The following is a 17605-nucleotide window of genomic DNA, read 5'->3' as shown; positions in this document are numbered from 1 at the left end:
GAAGTTATGAAAAAATTAAAATGTCATTTTTTTTATTAATTTTAAAAAATATTATTATATTTAAAATAAAAAATAAAAAAAATAGGGAAGCATCGATTGATGCTCTCTAGCTCACCAAGAAAAAGGAGCACCGATTAATACTCCCAGGAGAAGGGAGCACGGAGCCCGATTGCCCTTTTTTTAATTAATAAAAAAATAAAATTATATAATAGTAATTATAAAATTAATTAAAAGTAATTTTTTTTATTTTTATTATGTCAATAAATTGACGAAAATACTAATGATTGACTAACAGATGGACTTACTTGTTCAGCGAAAAATATTTTTTTGAGAGCAAAGTATTTATTATGAAAACTAATAAATTTTCGTACAATTACAATTAAAATTTAGTGAGATAAAGATATATTATCCTAAAAATTATATTTAAGTGGTTTAAACTATGGGCTTTGTACTTCCCTAGTGTTACCATTAATTAATAGTAGGATCGATTACTTAAATCTTACTTAATTTCTCATAAGTTGTTTGTACCAAAGTTTGAGTTGTTTTTATCGCATAACAAATTCACTCAAATCTTGAGAAAGAAAAAAAGTCGAAAATATTATGCTAAAAACATGTAGGAGAGAACTCCTTTTAAGCTATAGACACTTTGAGGAGTGTAAAGTTTTTGCTTTATGGTAGCTTTTAGATGCTAGTGAGAAGTAGGGCAAGAATGGTTGAGACGTGGCCACGATGGATAATTAAGGAGTCATAAATTAGGTTTGGTTCGAGCTTGTTGTGATTCTGACCATAGGAATGATTATCTAATGATTAGTAACCAAGAAAAACATTCCACCATTCCCCTTTCGCCTTTTGAATTGCACACAGTAAAAGAAGAAAGATAAACGTTTTCTTTTCCTTTGTCCAAGCCATTGTGGCACAGAACGGGAAAACAGAAAACCGAGCAATAACACGCTTAAGTTAGTGGCCAGCTTGGTCAAGGAGAAATTAACCACCAAACCAACCATTAAAGCAACCATTATTTAAGGCTTTACTCAGTCTTCTCAACTGTTGTATTGCCAGGTAAAGGAGGTGAATAAAAAAACAGAAAAAGGAAAACAATGAAGTTGGTGAAATTACCGGATCCATTGCTTTGCATCAAAAGAAAATTAATGCATACATTAGAAAAAACAGATAAATCGAAAGAAAAATCAGGTGTGGATAAGTCATAAGAAAAATAAATAAATAACAGCAAAGTCAAATTGATTAAACAGGATCAAAAAAATTATTTGAAAAATAAATAACATCTTTGAATATGGATTTCATGTTTTTTCTCTTTAAATTCTCTCGGTTATGTTAGGTGATGCAGAAGCCGACAACTGAAGCTGACCACTATTTTCCAGCCACAAAAGCCAAACAGTCCCCAACATCACTCGTTGACGGAGTCCTGGCACGTGCTCTACATCTAAAATCACGTGACATCCCCCAACTGCCAATTAAACAAGAGCACCACCACAATGGAAAAAAACAAGAAAAAAGCTCAACTTTGATTCTAGAAGACACTGACCCACGGCAAATTTTCACAAAAAGTTCTGGTAATTTACACAAAATGCCCATTGGGCTCACTTTAGCAAAACATGTATAGTTGCATCTAACGTGCGCATTGAACATCAAACAAAACTTATTTTGTACAAAAAGTTTCACAATTACGTGAGCCGGTGGTTCCTCTGGAGGAACCCCTCCAACACCACCTTCTTCTTGTACTCCTCCGAATCCAAATCTAAATCACTGGAATTGGCGGTACCTCTAACAGCAGTGTCATTATTGTTAATTGTGGATCGGAAACGAGGGCAAAAATAGAACCATGCCGACGTACAAAGAATGGCGCACAATCGACCCCAAAGTAACATTATTATCAGGGTCACCATAATAATAGACATGCCCAGTACGGGGTCGATTTTTTCAACCACCTCATTATTTTTCCGTTGGACCTCCCTCAAGTGCATCCGGGGATTCCCCACCCGTTTGTTCTCTTCTAGGACCGGTAACGAAACCGTGTGGGACAACTTGGTCTGCGTTTTGGATTTGGGCTTCACGTTCGGCGAACCAGGTGGGCTCGACTCTGTTCTCGTCGGCTCCGAAAGTTTCCTATTCCCGAGGATGATATTCGGTTCAGGTCCCTGCCTTGTCTGAAAATAGTGAATTCCAAAAGTAGCATGTAAAGACAAAACAAGTTCTAACTGACGACATAGATCACCTTTTTACATACATAATGGTAATAAAGCTAGATTTAGCTAAAATAATATTAGGGTTTTGCTTTAACACTGCTTTTGCACAAGAAATTTTAAGGCCTATGCCTTTTTACTAACCTCTTTAGGTTTCTCTCTTGCAGCTTGATTGCAGGACGCCACTTGCTCAGCTTCGGAATTTTGAGGTGAAGGTGTATGATTGGTAACCGGGTTCTGAGGTTTAGAGGAGAGTTTGGTATCAGATTTCCTCTTGATCAGCTTTGATGTATGGCTTTTATTGCCATCTGCGCCCTCTGCTTTCTCGGTGTTATCAACAGGCACCGTTTTGGTACGGGACTTTCTCACGCTTGAACGAAACATTGGCCAAGAGAGCAAACGGGTCTCTTTTTTGCTCCTGGCATGGATGGTTTTCTTCAGGGGTTTTTTCTTCCCGGAAAACCCAAAACAGCCTATAAAACAACTGCTTCTGCGGTTGGTTTGATGGGTTTTCATTTGAGGTTCGGCCATGGAAGAGAGAGAAGGGAGTTGGCATGGAGGACTTTGAATACCCGAATGGATGGCCCTCTTCTTGGGTCGCTATGACTAAATAATGACCACATTATTCTATTCATAAAAAATTGTACTGTATTAAATTAAAGCTTATTTATTATCTTTTTTTTTTTTTTTACTTTTCTCATGAGTAATTTACGTTTGATTAGGGAGAGGAGACTTGGACTTGGTGGCTGAGTCGCTGTTCTAACACGTTTTCACCTTGTCCACGGTTTCACCACTTCTAATGTTGCCTTCCTTAATGCACAATACAATACAAACAACATGCCATGCATGTTGATTTTAGTAGACATTGACGCGTATCTTCCTTTTTAAAAATTTTTCTTACTTCCCTCGTTTAATTACTTAATGTCTAATTGTCTATGACTTAGGATAATTAGCCCCATGCAATTGTGATCAAGCTATGTTGTCAAAACCAAACCTTTGCTAATTTTCTGGTGGCAAAGGGGCCAGATTGACTGCAAGGCTTAATCTTTTTCATTTTTATTTTTTGATATTTATCCATTCCAACTAATTGACCTGGAATTAATGCATGTAAAATTCAGCCATGTATATACGTCACGTACTTGGTGTGACCACCCTAATAAATTTATAGTTACTTAATTGTATAATTAACTCAATAGTCGAACAAGTTACTTAACAAGTTCAGTCCAAACAAGTTCCGATTAATAGAATAAGAAGGCTTTTATTATTGGGAATTTTGAGAGAGATAAATTTGGTATAAGAATTTTATAAAATTTAAAAAAATTGGAGAAATGAAAAAAAAAAAACATTTGTATAAGTTATATGATATATGGTGTATTTTACGAGTTTAAGTACCATCTAGGAACATGCTTGAAATACGAAAATATTCCTTAGATGAGTTACATGGGATATATATATAGCAAATATATCTCATGACCAGTGTAGATATATATACTCACACAAGTTATATGAGATATGGGATGTTCCATAGATTCATAAAGAGCGTATGCAATTTCACTTAAAATCCCAACAAAGAGATCCTCGAAGGAGACAAGGAGAGTTGATAATTAAGCTCCATGCACGCGTAAGGTGTATTAATTAAAGTGATTCAAAACCTAACTAATTTCATTACTACAACTACTCTATAAGCAGATAAAAAACATGTAGCGATGGCAGCTAAGTTATCATATGGAAGCGACGTGTTCCCCTACTTATTGACGTTGGGACTTTGCCTGGCGCCACGCCCTTGCCCTAGGAAGAATATATATAAACATGGTTTAGTTATGCATTTTAAAATTAATAATGGTATTTTTCTACAATTTTATTTTTGGCAATTTGTTCATTCAAATAAATATAAATTAAAATGGAAAATAAAAGAGTTGGTATGGTTCCGGTAAAGATGAATATGTAGTGATGGAAGTCTGTATATAAGGGCAAATAAGCCGAACACGTACATTTGAGGGAAGACTAGCTTTGGGATTTCTAACCTTCACATTAATCATGAAACGACAATTAATGAACTTATAAAACTAACACAAAAGCCAACAGTATTTGGACATAAATTCAACTGGCCTACCTAGCTAGCTGACTATATATATATATATGTATATCTTTTAAATGTAGACTTTTCTAAAGCACAAGAAATTCTTGAGAAATTTCTCACAAGGCTTGAATGTAGATTAGAAAATTTTAAAGTTTGTAAAAGTAAAATGGAGATATGTAGCTTTGCGGCGTTATCCCAATAATCGTGATGGCTGCAATAAATAGAAGGTTTATATGTGCATGAGTCCCACGCTTAATAAAGTTGTTTCCATGTTCCGCTTTGCATTTTTTTTAAGCTAGCTACTGGTAGATACCCTCCTCACTCCCCTTTAAAAAGAGCCAACATAGAGGTTTAGGGACTGAAATTTGACACCCAAAGCGTTATTGACTTTATAATAATAAGGGTTAAGTATATTCTCCCTATATATTATATATTTTATATCATATTTAAAAAATTTAGAAGTAGATTCACATTGGTTGTATATAAATTTAAATATGCAATGAAATAAACATTAGTTTATGTAGTACACATATATTTAGTATTTGTTTGGTCTGCCTTATTTTTAGCTTATTTATTTTTTTAAAACTAAAAGTTGGGCCAAACACTATTTTGTGAGAAGTTCTTAAAATTTTTTTTTTTAAAGAACAAAATTTTAAAAAGAAAGTGTTTAAAAAAATTCAAATAGGAGCCTTCTCTTCTTCTTTTTTTTTTAAAAAAAAACACGCAAGCTTCTTAAGAGAGTTATTTTTTTCCAAAACAATCCTCTCTCAAAAAAATACTCTTTTCCTCTCCCTCTCTTCTCTTCCTTTATGCAAATCATCCTTCTAGGGTTTTTTTTATTCTTACAATAATTAAAGGAAAAAAAACCTAAAATTCAAAATTACATTCAAATATTATTTCTTCTTTTTCTTTCTGTTTTATTTTTTATTTTTTTTTATTTTGAAAACTCTCTTTATTGTTTGATATTTCTCAGTTTATTATTTGATATGACAATTATGTGATATTTATTTGTTCTTAACTTCTTTATGATATATATAATATTTGTTGATTATGATTGAAATAATTAGTCAAATAAGTTAATGGCTGTTGAGATACATTAGATAAAAATTGAGAAGTCAATATTTGTACTCGTTTGTGCTAACTCAATTTTGAAGAATTTTTTCTTTTAGGTATAATAACAGGAGGCACTACAACAAATTGAAATAGATTTTAATTCCTTGGGCAATAGAAATTGCACATTTCTTGAACTTCTTAGCAGTGAATTCCACATTTGAGCTATCAATACGATGATGTGGCACTTCTCGACAAAATAAATAACCCATTAAGAAAATCAACAAAATTTGCCTAAAATAATGGAAAAAACTATAAAAGCCAAAACTTTTTTATTCATGGAGGCTAACTTTGTTGGTGAGGACATTATGATTTCAATAAGAAAATGGGCGCCAAATCAATAACTAAAGTGATTTTCCTGACCTAGTTAGATCAATTATTAATACCACCTTTGGCTTCCCTTCTTTCTTTTTGAGTTCTATTCCTTATATGTAACATCAGTTTTGTTTAGCTCCAAAAGTTATAAATTCTAAGCCAATTTTTAAAAAATAACAACAAATATTTTTTTTATATTCTTCTTTTATCCTTCAGCAATTCATAATATTATAGGAAAAATTATATTTTTGTCACACTCATCTTTTTTATTTGATTTATTAAGTAATTTTAATCAAAATTAGAATTTATATAAATTGTTTTGCCAAACAATTTATCTATAAAAAAAGCTTATAAAAAGTAAATTTATCAAAGAACTTTAATTTAATTTTAAAAGTTATTATTTTTCATAAGAGTTGTATAATAATTTTTAAGCAAAAAAAAAGTCAGACCAAACATGCTCGTAGTAGGAACATGTGAGAGTATTAAGATCGGAATGTTTAGGATATCATTATCCAAACCTCATCCCGTCCTTTATTAATTTTCTTTTGAGCCAAATCCAATAGTTAACATATATTATTATTAAGTAAACACTTTGTTAAATTATAAATATGCTCCTGAGCTTTGAGAATTGGGCATAAGGCTATTCATGTTGACAAACCATGTTATTTCGCACAGCTTTGAATAAACATGTCCGGCTAGCTTGATTCAATTTAAAAGTTTTACTCAATTTTTATTTATAGACAAAGAGTAGTTAGTTAAAATCATTTCTCCATTTTGCTCCATGAATGATCGGCCAATAAGACCATTATTACAGTGAGGTAGCTAGTAATTTAATTTTCTGAATCTTGTATTGCCCTTCAAAAAAAAAAAAGAATTTGTATTACACATTTGTTCTAGAATTTCTACAATAGTTACTTCGTATTGGAATATACTTAAGTTCAGAACATTTCTAAATCTACATTTTATGCACACTTGTAATTATTTGATATTTGTTAAAAAAAAACAACCACATTGGTTAGTCAAGTCAAAAGCGTGGATTCATGAATATTATAGTTTATACCCAATAGATAGATATTCATGAGAGGGTTAGCAGTTGATTAGCCGAAGTCCTTAAAATGTCTAATCAAGATTAGTATCGTCATTATCTATGTCAGTATGTCATCGCTGACAATCGGAGACAGATATTTGAAGTTTAATGAAGTATGATACATCATCAACTAAAATCGCATTACATCCTGCCGGTTTTCTTGTTAGCTGTTGGGGCGGCTGCTTAGAGGCATTTAATCAAATTTATAGCTGCTTCGCTTTTACTGATGCAACACACTTTTGGCTTGGCTCCACACCTCGCTGTCCTGTTCTTCTTCGTGCATGTCTTTGTTGTCACTCCCAAATGTTTGTAAACCTTCCAAAATCCCCCATTCCTCCATCACCGGAAGCACTTGCAAGCCTAGGATTTTTATATTCGAAATTCAGTTTAACTGCTTCCATATGGAGGAAACACAGAAATATCTATATAGAGAAAAGGCAAATCCTCATTTGTCTGTATTCATTCAAATTTCTGGGTTTTGTTTCACAATTGTCCAACACCTTGCCTTGGTACTGGACAAATGGATTCGGTACTTTATTTATTACATTATAATTTGATTTTAGTGACGTACGTTGAGTTAAATCAAGTGTTATTTTCATTGGATTATTTCATTTATATAAAAGAGTATTACATCAGGCATGACAGAAAAAGAAGATTTTGGTGCTATTAAATTTGGACAGTTTCCCAAAGGACCAAATGAAGCCGCCAAGTACAAGTGGCCGCAACGGCAACCATTTGGATTAGCATTGTGATTCAACAGTGAATCATTCACTCTTTTAATATTCTTCTTTTTAAAATTTTTATAAATTGAAAATCAACTAATTATGATATTAAGCAGTTGCTCATAGGTTTTTTTTTTTTTTGTTGGAAATGAAAACCGTTGACTAAAATCTTGGGTTGGTTCATTTAACTCAGGTCTGAGTTTGGGTTGAGGACATTTGGTCGCAATTAAGCCCACCTCAATTGAGTAGAGTCTGGGCAGAATTATTTGGCTTTTGCGGCAGCTGTGAAAGATATTCCAATAGAGGAGGGAGGTTGGAATTTGAAATTTGTCCCACTAGTCAACGAGTTTGAAGATGTGTTTCTAGATGAATTATTAGGTTTGTCTTCCGAAAGGAAAAAATGTAGAGGGGAATAAAAGAAGATCAGGTGAGAGAAAAATAAATTTGATTTTATTTCTTATGTAATTAAATTTTTTAAAAAAACTTATCAATATATATTTGTAAGTTTCTAAAAAAATTAATTTTGTTTTTTATAATGAAGTAGCATTTTACTATAACCATCATATTAGATTAAAGTTAAAAAATTAAGTATAGATTAAGAAAATGATTTCTTTATTTGGGACAATTTTCGAGTGTATTTAATAAATTATGAATTTATATTTGATGCTCTAACAGTATATACTTTCTATACACTATCAGCTCACCAAATGCTGCTACTTCATTAAAGAGGTAATATTAAAAATCTTTAAGAACTTAAAATTAAATATTAATAATTTTTCTCAAAAATATATAAAAAATAAAAATATTTTTTTCTCTCTCCAATTTCCTTACAACCGTTTTATTATTGTCCTCTTTGTATCTCTTTCCAACTCCATCATCTTGCTCTCTTCATCTTCTTCTTCCATTAAAAATAAATATTAAAACTTTTTAATAATTAATCAAATAAAAAAATAAAATATTCAGTGGAACAGACATTACAAGGAGATATTGAGTGGCAATGGATATAGCACAAGTGAGAATCAAAACAATCTATGCCTTAGGCAATACCCTTCCATGGACTAAGTGGGGGAGTTAGGGAATAATAGATTTAGAGTTATCAATCTATGCTAGATGTCACAGTCTGCAGAACTATGACACACATTGTAACACCTAGTACCTTAGTAAGCTACTTAATAGAGACCTCAAGTTTGATGTTAAAATCAATTGAGATGTTTTAGAGCATTGGAAGGTGAAAGGAAAATTGTGAAATAAAATAATATTAAAGTAATATAGATGCTGAATTGATTATGTCACGTGAAAAATGTGTGAAATGTACATTAAACTTAAGTGAGGGAGGAGATTGAATTATTCATTATAATGATTAAAATAATATTTTTATACACATGTAATATATTCCAGGTAATATTATATATGCACATATTTGAAATATATGTAATTTGATTTATTTGAGTATACTAAGTGAGATTGAATAGCAAATTAGGGCCGACAAACCTTAAGGAATCCGCAATATTATGAAGTCCCAAATTTTCAATAAGTTAGGCTTTTGAGTAAGTTTTCCCATACCCTAAAGGACACAGGGAGAAGAGAAATTTATTTAAAACCAAAGTCATTATAAGATTTAGGAAAAGAAGAAAAGATGAAGAAAAAGAGATCATCAATAGTGTGAGTGCTTCAAATTCAACACACGCATGTACTGCGAAGCATTACGAGTTTTAGAATAATTTGCAAGCATCAAATAATTGCTTATCTCACCTTGAAATGGAAGCCATGTACTTAAACCCTTTGTGTCCTATGTGTGCCACAAATGGAGATATTGTGCACATGGGAGCCATGTACTTGGATGTCGAAGGCCAACTGCAAGTTAGATATCCATATGGCGAAACACGCTTCGACTTAGAGGTGTTTTATAGACAGCTAATTAGGGGCTACATCAATTACACCCATAACTATCATGGGGAACTTTTTGAAGATTTGTGGCATAGGGAAGCCATGAGGCAACAAAGGCGTTGCTTAGATCGAGTAAGGGAGAATGCCACGATTTACAAAATCGTGACCTGCACAGCCCACAAGACTTGTCAATACAGTACAACAAACGATTGTTACACACCTCCTAAGGCTAGAAATCAACCTTGGGCCAACATTTATTGAGGCTTATCGACAACCAATAGGCCATAGACACACCATGTTACCCGGTCTAGTTGACTAGTGGGCAGTAGAAAAGATTGCACAAGGAGCCCAACTTCAAAATGACTACTCAAATAGGGTAGTTTGTTTGGGATAGAATTCTTGTGTATAGTCATCTATTTATTTTATTTGCACTAGGACTTTAGGCTAGTTATAGAATATTTATTTACTTTAAGCTCTTATTACTTATTCTAGTTGTACTAGACCACTAAAAGTAGAGTTTTTTTAGGATTAGGGAAAACCTATTATAAATAAGACCCTAAGGCATTAAGCAAAGGGAATTAGAGTTAATTGCCTTAGTAGTCATTTATTCAAGCATTCATAGGTTATTTGCTTAAAACCTTAGGTATTTATTTTCTTTTGGGAATAATACAATTATTTTTTTTCGAAGTTTTTTTTTCAAAGTTCAAATATTTTTGCTTCTGTATATTTGCGCAATATTTTGAGTTAGGCTTGCTTAGGCTTTTGATTCCCAAACCTTAAGTGCCACACAAATCTTGGTTAAAGTTCCAAGCCCATGACATAGAAACTTGATGGAGTAACTGTGATTTCTACTAGGGCTATGTCGTAATGTGCGGATTCGGGAACCCGACTGCTAGACGTGGGCAAAAATTAAATATCTTGGAGTCGCCACCAATCCCTTTCTTTACCTAGGTGTGATTGACCACCTAATAAATTTGTTTTATTCGACGAAATTTTAAATTAACTTAGGAATCATCGAAATGATGATAAACCGGCCTACGTATCTTTTAGAGTTGGGTTCGAGAGTACGGTTACGCACAGGGAAAGGTTAGCACTCCCGTGACACCCGTTTCACGAACAATACCATTTAATCATATATTATCCTAACCCATTAATTTTATTCTTATGTTTTCTTAATTGTTATTTATTTAATTTGTCTTTTATTCCATTAATCAAGTCAAAATATTTTACGGGTTTGGTGCACACATAATGCAATCATGAAATGTATGGCATAAAATCAAGATAATGCCAAACAAAAACCTTTTATTGAGCATACTTTCCGAATCCGTCCATCATACTAGTGGGACTCGGGAGTATTCTCTCACCTAAAGAAATACCTTAGAAACTCGCCTTCGCAAGCTTACAAGATAAATCCCATCATCGGAATAGTCGTTTGTGAGTAAAAAATAGTGTTTTCATGAATGCAAATCCTAATACGGGTAAAAGCCTTTTATTAAAGATATTTCTCCGGACCCTCCCATCGTACTGGTGGAGTTCAGAGGTATCTTTTCACCTAAGGAGTTTACCGATGAAACTTGCCTTCGCAAGCTTTCTCGGAAAGTCCCATCATTGGGGTTTAGACCCGTATACAGAATATATCTATATGCCATGACATTTAACAGTGCGACCATGATACGCGATGCACTCGTAGGTTCTATGTTCGTTTCTTATTTTTCACTTTTCTTTGAGCTTACTTATCATGAACAAAATGTTTCACATTTATTTATTGTTATTATACAACCATTTCTATACTTTGTTTATTTATATTTTAAATCGCGTATTTTGACTATACATAGTTATTACTATTTATACATATGTATTTTATTCATTTTTATCATTATGATTAACGATTTTATTGTTACCATTGCTTTCTTATTTTTTATATATTTTTATTAATTGGTGATTAAGTGTATATAATTCTCATTTATTTAAAATTGGAAACATTAGAATTTCGAATTAGGACCCTCCCATCGTACTAGTGGAGTCCTAATCGAAATTCCTAACCTAAGGAAATTCTTTCGGAATTACANACTATTAATATTGACCTAAAATATATATTTTATTATTATAATTAGTATATTTTTACCTCATCATTTTAACCTTTATTGACAAACATTTACTTTTTCTTTTACTTTGTTATATTTTTATTGTACTTGTTTATTTATTAACCATTTACCTACTCCAATGTCTTTTTATTCTTTTTCCCTTTTTTATTTATCTTTCCTTCTTTTTTTATTATTTATATTTCTAACTAAACTAAATCCATTACTGCAACTATACTTTATTTAGACATTTATTTTTGTTTTATATGTATGTTTCATGTACCAAGGTTTGTATATTTCCAATAAATATTCTCCTAGATTTAAATTCTTCCTATAACTATACATTTTTTAATATATTTTTAATTTATTATCTTTTTTTTATTATTATTTACATACTTTTCTATTTATGTTAGTTTCCTAACTCTAAAATATTACCTAGCAATTTTTAAAATATTATACCAAAATAATTTGAATTCAATCTTTTACACCATTAGACAATAATTTTAAAATTAAACAAAATGGACCAGCCCAAGTCATACAGATCTAAAAATAAATAAATAAATAGATAAAACCTTTACTTGACTTGGGCTTAAGCTGTGACCCAAGAAGACTAGTCCAAGGGAGGAGCTCCCCAAGCCCGTTTTGTTGGCCCACTAGGTTCCTTGCTAAACGACGCCGTTTAGGTTCCAAACCTTAGTATATAAACCATTTTTTTCTCTCTTATCTTATTTTCCCCTCTTATTTTCTCTCTTTAGCCGACCGAATGCTCTCCCTTCTATCTAAAACTGACTCTTTCGTCAGCCAGATCTCCAACGTCGTTGGATTTGGTGCGCGACACTACTTTCACCCTTTTTTCTCTCTACCTTAAGCCGACAGCTTCCCCTCTCTCTGGCTAGTAATCGGTGGCCCAAAAGTCCTCCTTGTTGGCCTCTTTCTTCCTCCTCTCACTTCGTCGCCGACGACCCAATCGGGTCTCCCTTTTTCTCTTTGTTGGCCTTTTTTAACCGGATCTCTCCAAAAAGATCATAAATCCAAACCTAAAAATCCTAAACCACTACCTTCTCTCCCATTTTCTTTTTCTTTTTGTATTTTTTTGTTGTGATTTCTTATTTACTGTTGATTGTGGTTAGGGCTGCTAGACTGCTGGTAGTTTAGGATTTTGTTGATGGTTGGTTTATGGTTTGATTTTTGTGGGTTTTTGGTTTGAATCCCCTTTTTCATATTGGCTCTCTCTTTTTTTGAATCGTTTTTTAGTCTTCTTTTTTTGTCTTTTCCCCTCCAAATTGCTTTCCCCCTCCTCCTTTTTAAGAACTGGATTGTCTAAAAATTTGGACAATCCAGAAGTAAAATCATGCTCTTTTGAGCATGATTTCACAATGCTCTAGCAAATTGGAGGGTTTGGTATCCGGAGGTGACCGCTCCTCCTCAAACTCGGCTGCCTTTCAAGGGCATTCATGCCCTGTAAAGATGGACTGGGGAAGGGACTGAGCACACGCTCAGTCCCTTCCTGTTCATCTATTTTTTTATTATTTTTTTAAATTTATTTCTTACTTTTTTATTATATTTTATTATTATTTATTATTATTTTTTTAAAATAGGTGTCTACAGTTGCCCATTTTTATACATTCTTGAGAATCAAGAATAGTGCAAAAACATAGACACCGTATTCAATTCATCTTGGGGCAAGTTTGATTCTAGCAATTTGATCTAGGCTTTACCTATCTCAAAACAAGTTTGATTAAAAATATGAAGTCCCTAGGCTTGACTTGAGTTCGTAAAAAAATGAAATTTTTAAGTTTGATCTAAGCACAACCCTTCTCAAAATAAGTTCAATAAAAAAAATAAAAATTTCTAGACTTGATCTAGACTCGACCTATCTCAAAACAAGTTCGACTTAAAAATTGAAATTCCTAAACTTAATCTAGGCTTGACCTATCTCACAACAGGTTCGATTTAAAAATTAAAATTCTTAGACTTTATCTAGGCTCGACCTATCTCACAACAGGTTTGATTTTAAAAAATTAAAATTCCTAGACTTTATCTAGGTTCGACCTATCTCACAACAGGTTTGATTTAAAAATTGAAATTCCTAGACTTAATCTAGGCTCGACTTATCTCACAACATGTTCGATTTAAAAAATTGAAATTCCTAGACTTAATATAGGCTTAACCTATCTCACAACAGGTTCGATTTAAAAAATTGAAATTCCTAGACTTAATCTAGGCTCAACCTATCTCACAACAGGTTCGATTTAAACAAACGAAATTCCTAGACTTAATCTAGGCTCTACCTATCTCAAAACAGGTTTGATTTAATTCTTTAATGCCAACTTAATTGGATTAACATGAAATGAAAAGACTCAAATCCTTCCATCAAAGTTTTACAACCTCAACACTTTACGTCGAGCGAATTTCTACCTTCGAAGTTTGAGACATGAATTAATTTTGATTCTTGTCGAGTGCATGGCTAGACATGTATGCATGATTGACATGATAGAATGCTTTTCATGTTTTTGATTCATTAAGGTTCCAAGACCTTTGGTTCATCCAATTTTTCACTACAGCTTTCAATGACCTTTGTCTTATGCTTTTCTTCATTGGCTGACATTCTTGATTTTCTTCAGGCGTGCCCCCTTCTTTTTGACATTTGACCTTTTTTTTTTTTAAGTTTAAAGCTCTGCCATTCCTTTTGCTCATCATCAAGTCTTTTGTTGAACAATGAACGTAATTTCTTACTTAGTTAGTTCATTTTCTTACCAGTCATCATTCATTTCCATGACAATCATCATGTTGGATTGTGTATTAGTGGAAAGAAAGGCTTGAAATATAGAAGTGAAGGAGGATTTCATATATATATAAGTGTAAAAAGGGTCAAATGGAGGGAAATTTACAAAGCAATGATTAAATCATTCAAACAATGAACACTTAGACAATTTAGAGAAACCAATCTGATTTTCGACTTCAAGAATTGTCCTTGATTGATGCCTTGAGCCAATCTGTAGGTTGCAGACTTTATAACTCCTATTGTTTTGCGAAATTGTGGAGCTCCGTTCATAATGCATTTTCACCTCAATCTGGTACTCTTCTTGAACTAACAATTTCATTCCAAATTCCTGCCTTTTGGCCTCAAGCTACCTTTTTCAGGTTTTCAGCATGAGCCTCCTCCTTTGAGTATGAGTTGCCCTTCTTCTTGTTTTCAACACAAACCCCCTTCCTTTTATTTATATTTTTTGTTTTATTTTTTTTGTTGTTTGTTTTTTTTAAGCGTAGTACTTTTTCACTGCATCCGCGTTTATCGGATTAGGCAGATCTTTCCCATCCATGTCAGCCAAAATTAAAGCTCTTCCTAAAAAAGCATTCTTTACCACATATGGCCCTTCCCAATTCGGTATCCATTTTCCCCGAAAATCAGTTTGATTAGGGAGTATTCTCTTGATAACCAACTCTCCTTCTCGAAACTGCCTGGGACGAACTTTTTTCTCGTATGCTCACATCATTCTTCGTTGGTACATCTGGCCATGACAAAGAGTTGCAAGCCTTTTTTCCTCAATCAAGTTCAATTGTTCATAACAAGAGCGAACCCACTCAGCATCTTCCAATTCTGTTTCCATCAACACCCTTAATGATGGGATTTCTTCTTCAATAGGTAAAACTGCTTCTGTACCACATACTAATGAGTACAGAGTTGCCCCGGTGGAGGTACGCACAGTAGTTCGATATGCGTGCAAGGCAAAAGGAAGTTTTTCATGCTAGTCTTTATAAACTTCACTCATCTTTTCGACAATTTTTTTGATATTTTTGTTGACTGCCTCTATCGCTTCGTTCATCTTCGGATGGTAAGTTGTTGAGTTATGATGCTTGATCTTGAATTCAGTGCAAACTTTCTTCACAATCGCACTATTCAAATTACTTGCGTTATCAGTAATGATCCTTTCTGAAAGCCCATATCGACATATAATCTCCTTTTGGACGAACCTACATACCTCCTTTTGTGTCACATTGGCATAGGAAGCTGCTTCTACCCATTTCGTGAAATAATCAATGGCCACCAATATGAATCGATGTCCATTAGAGGCTTTTGGCGTAATAAGCCCAATCACATCCATTCCCCACATTAAAAATGGCCAAGGCATTGTGAAAACATGCAATGGGGCTAGTGGAGCATGGATTCTATCTGCATAAACTTGACAATTATGGCATTTTCGAGCAAAGTTTATGCAGTTTGATTCCAACGTCAACCAATAATAACCAGCTCTCATAATTTGTTTAGCCAACATATGTCTATTAGCATGAGCTCCACAAGTTCCTTCGTGGACTTCTTTCATTATTTTGTTAGCTTCCGTAACATCCACACATCTCAAAATTACTTGATCTTGACTTCTTTTGTAGAGCACTTCTCCGTTAAGAAAGAAACTCATTGTTAATCTTCTAAGAGTTCACTTGTCATTGTCCGTGGCATTCTCAAGATATGCTTGGTGCTTGATGTATTGCATGATATCATGATACCACAGCTTACCATCAACCTCTTCCTCAACATTCAAGCAGTGTGCGGAGACTTCACGGACTTCTAAATTAAAAGGACGTACATCAGCCACTTTTTCTATTTTGAACATTACTGCGAGAGTGGCCAAAGCATCAGCAATATGATTTTCTTCTCGAGGCAAATGGTTGAAGTTGATTTTCTTGAACTGTTTGCTTAATTCTGTAATCAGCTTTTTATATGGAACTAGTTTAGAATCTCTAGTTTCCCTTTCGCCTCTCATTTAACATATTACCAAAGCTGAATCTTCGTAAACCTCTATCGCGCCGACCTTCATCTCGATTGCTGCTTGGAATCCCATTACCAATGCCTCATACTCTGCTATATTATTAGTACAATTGAAATTCAATCTCGTCGTGGCTGGATAGTACTTTTCATTTGGAGAAATCAATACTGCCCCAATTTCGTGCCCCAAAGCATTGGATGCTCCATCAAAATACATCTTCCATGGATTAAGTTCATTGAGATTCTCCTTTTCTATGTGCAAGACGGCCATCAAATCTTCATCTGAAAAATCAAAACTTACAGATTCATAATCCTCATTAGCTCGATCTGCGAGGAAATCAACGATGATGCTCAATTTGATTGATTTTTGGGACACATACATAATATCATACTCAGACAATAGCACTTGCCATCGAGCTATTCTCCCAGACAAGAAGGGTTTTTCAAAAATATACTTGATGGGATCTAATTTTACCACCCACCATGTTGTGTGATACAATATATATGGTCGGAGCCTTTGGGCGGTCCATGCTAGCACACAATACACCTTTTCAAGCACAGAGTATTTGGACTCATACTCCATGAATTTTTTGCTCAAATAATATATAGCCTGTTCTTTCTTCCCAGTTTCATCATGTTGTCCCAGTACACATCCCATAGAATACTTGTTCACAGTCAAATACAAAATAAGAGGTTTTCCAACTGTCGGTGGCACCAACATCGGTGGATTTGTGAGATATTCTTTGATTTTATCAAAAGCTATTTGACATTCTTCATTCCACTCTCCTTGGTCTCGTTTTCAAAGCAGCTGGAAGATTGGATCACATTTGCAAGTGAGCTGAGATATAAATCGAGCAATGTAATTCAAACTTCCTAAAAATCCTCGCATTTCTTTTTGCGTTTTAGGAGGTGGCAGTTCTTGAATAGCTCGTATCTTATCCGGGTCCACTTCAATTCCCTTTTCACTTACTATGAACCCCAACAATTTCCCAGAAGTTACACCAAAAGTACATTTTGCAAGATTCAACTTGAGTTGAAACTTTCACAATCTCTCGAACAGCTTTTTGAGATTGACAGTATGATCCTTTTCTGTATGAGATTTTGCAATCATGTCATCCACATATACCTCTATCTCTTTATGCATCATATCATGAAACAAAGCTACCATTGCCCTTTGGTAGGTGGCACCTACATTCTTCAATCCAAATGGCATTACTTTGTAACAAAACGTTCCCCACATGGTTACGAATGTTATTTTTTCCATATCTTCGGGTGCCATCTTGATCTGATTGTAACCAGAAAAACTATCCATAAATGAGAATAAAGCATGCTTTGCTGTGTTGTCCACAAGAGTATC

The 17605-nt window shown here is 33.7% G+C and overlaps 2 protein-coding genes across 2 annotated transcripts; both read right to left on the bottom strand.

The window, feature by feature from the left end:
• Nucleotides 1501-2817, bottom strand: LOC18608502 (uncharacterized protein At5g23160). Its single transcript, XM_007043231.2, has 2 exons — nucleotides 2346-2817; nucleotides 1501-2165 (listed from the first exon to the last, which is right to left on the bottom strand). Exons 1-2 carry the CDS (start codon nucleotides 2730-2732, stop codon nucleotides 1683-1685), a joined length of 870 nt encoding a protein of 289 aa, XP_007043293.2. The 5' UTR covers nucleotides 2733-2817; the 3' UTR covers nucleotides 1501-1682.
• Nucleotides 15920-16969, bottom strand: LOC108660630. The gene is made up of 2 exons (XM_018114879.1): nucleotides 16259-16969; nucleotides 15920-16171 (listed from the first exon to the last, which is right to left on the bottom strand). Exons 1-2 carry the CDS (start codon nucleotides 16967-16969, stop codon nucleotides 15920-15922), a joined length of 963 nt encoding a protein of 320 aa, XP_017970368.1.

The sequence above is a fragment of the Theobroma cacao genome, chromosome 2 (assembly GCF_000208745.1).
Source record: "Theobroma cacao cultivar B97-61/B2 chromosome 2, Criollo_cocoa_genome_V2, whole genome shotgun sequence".
NCBI lineage: Eukaryota > Viridiplantae > Streptophyta > Magnoliopsida > Malvales > Malvaceae > Theobroma > Theobroma cacao.
This window is presented reverse-complemented; position numbering and strand designations above follow the sequence as displayed.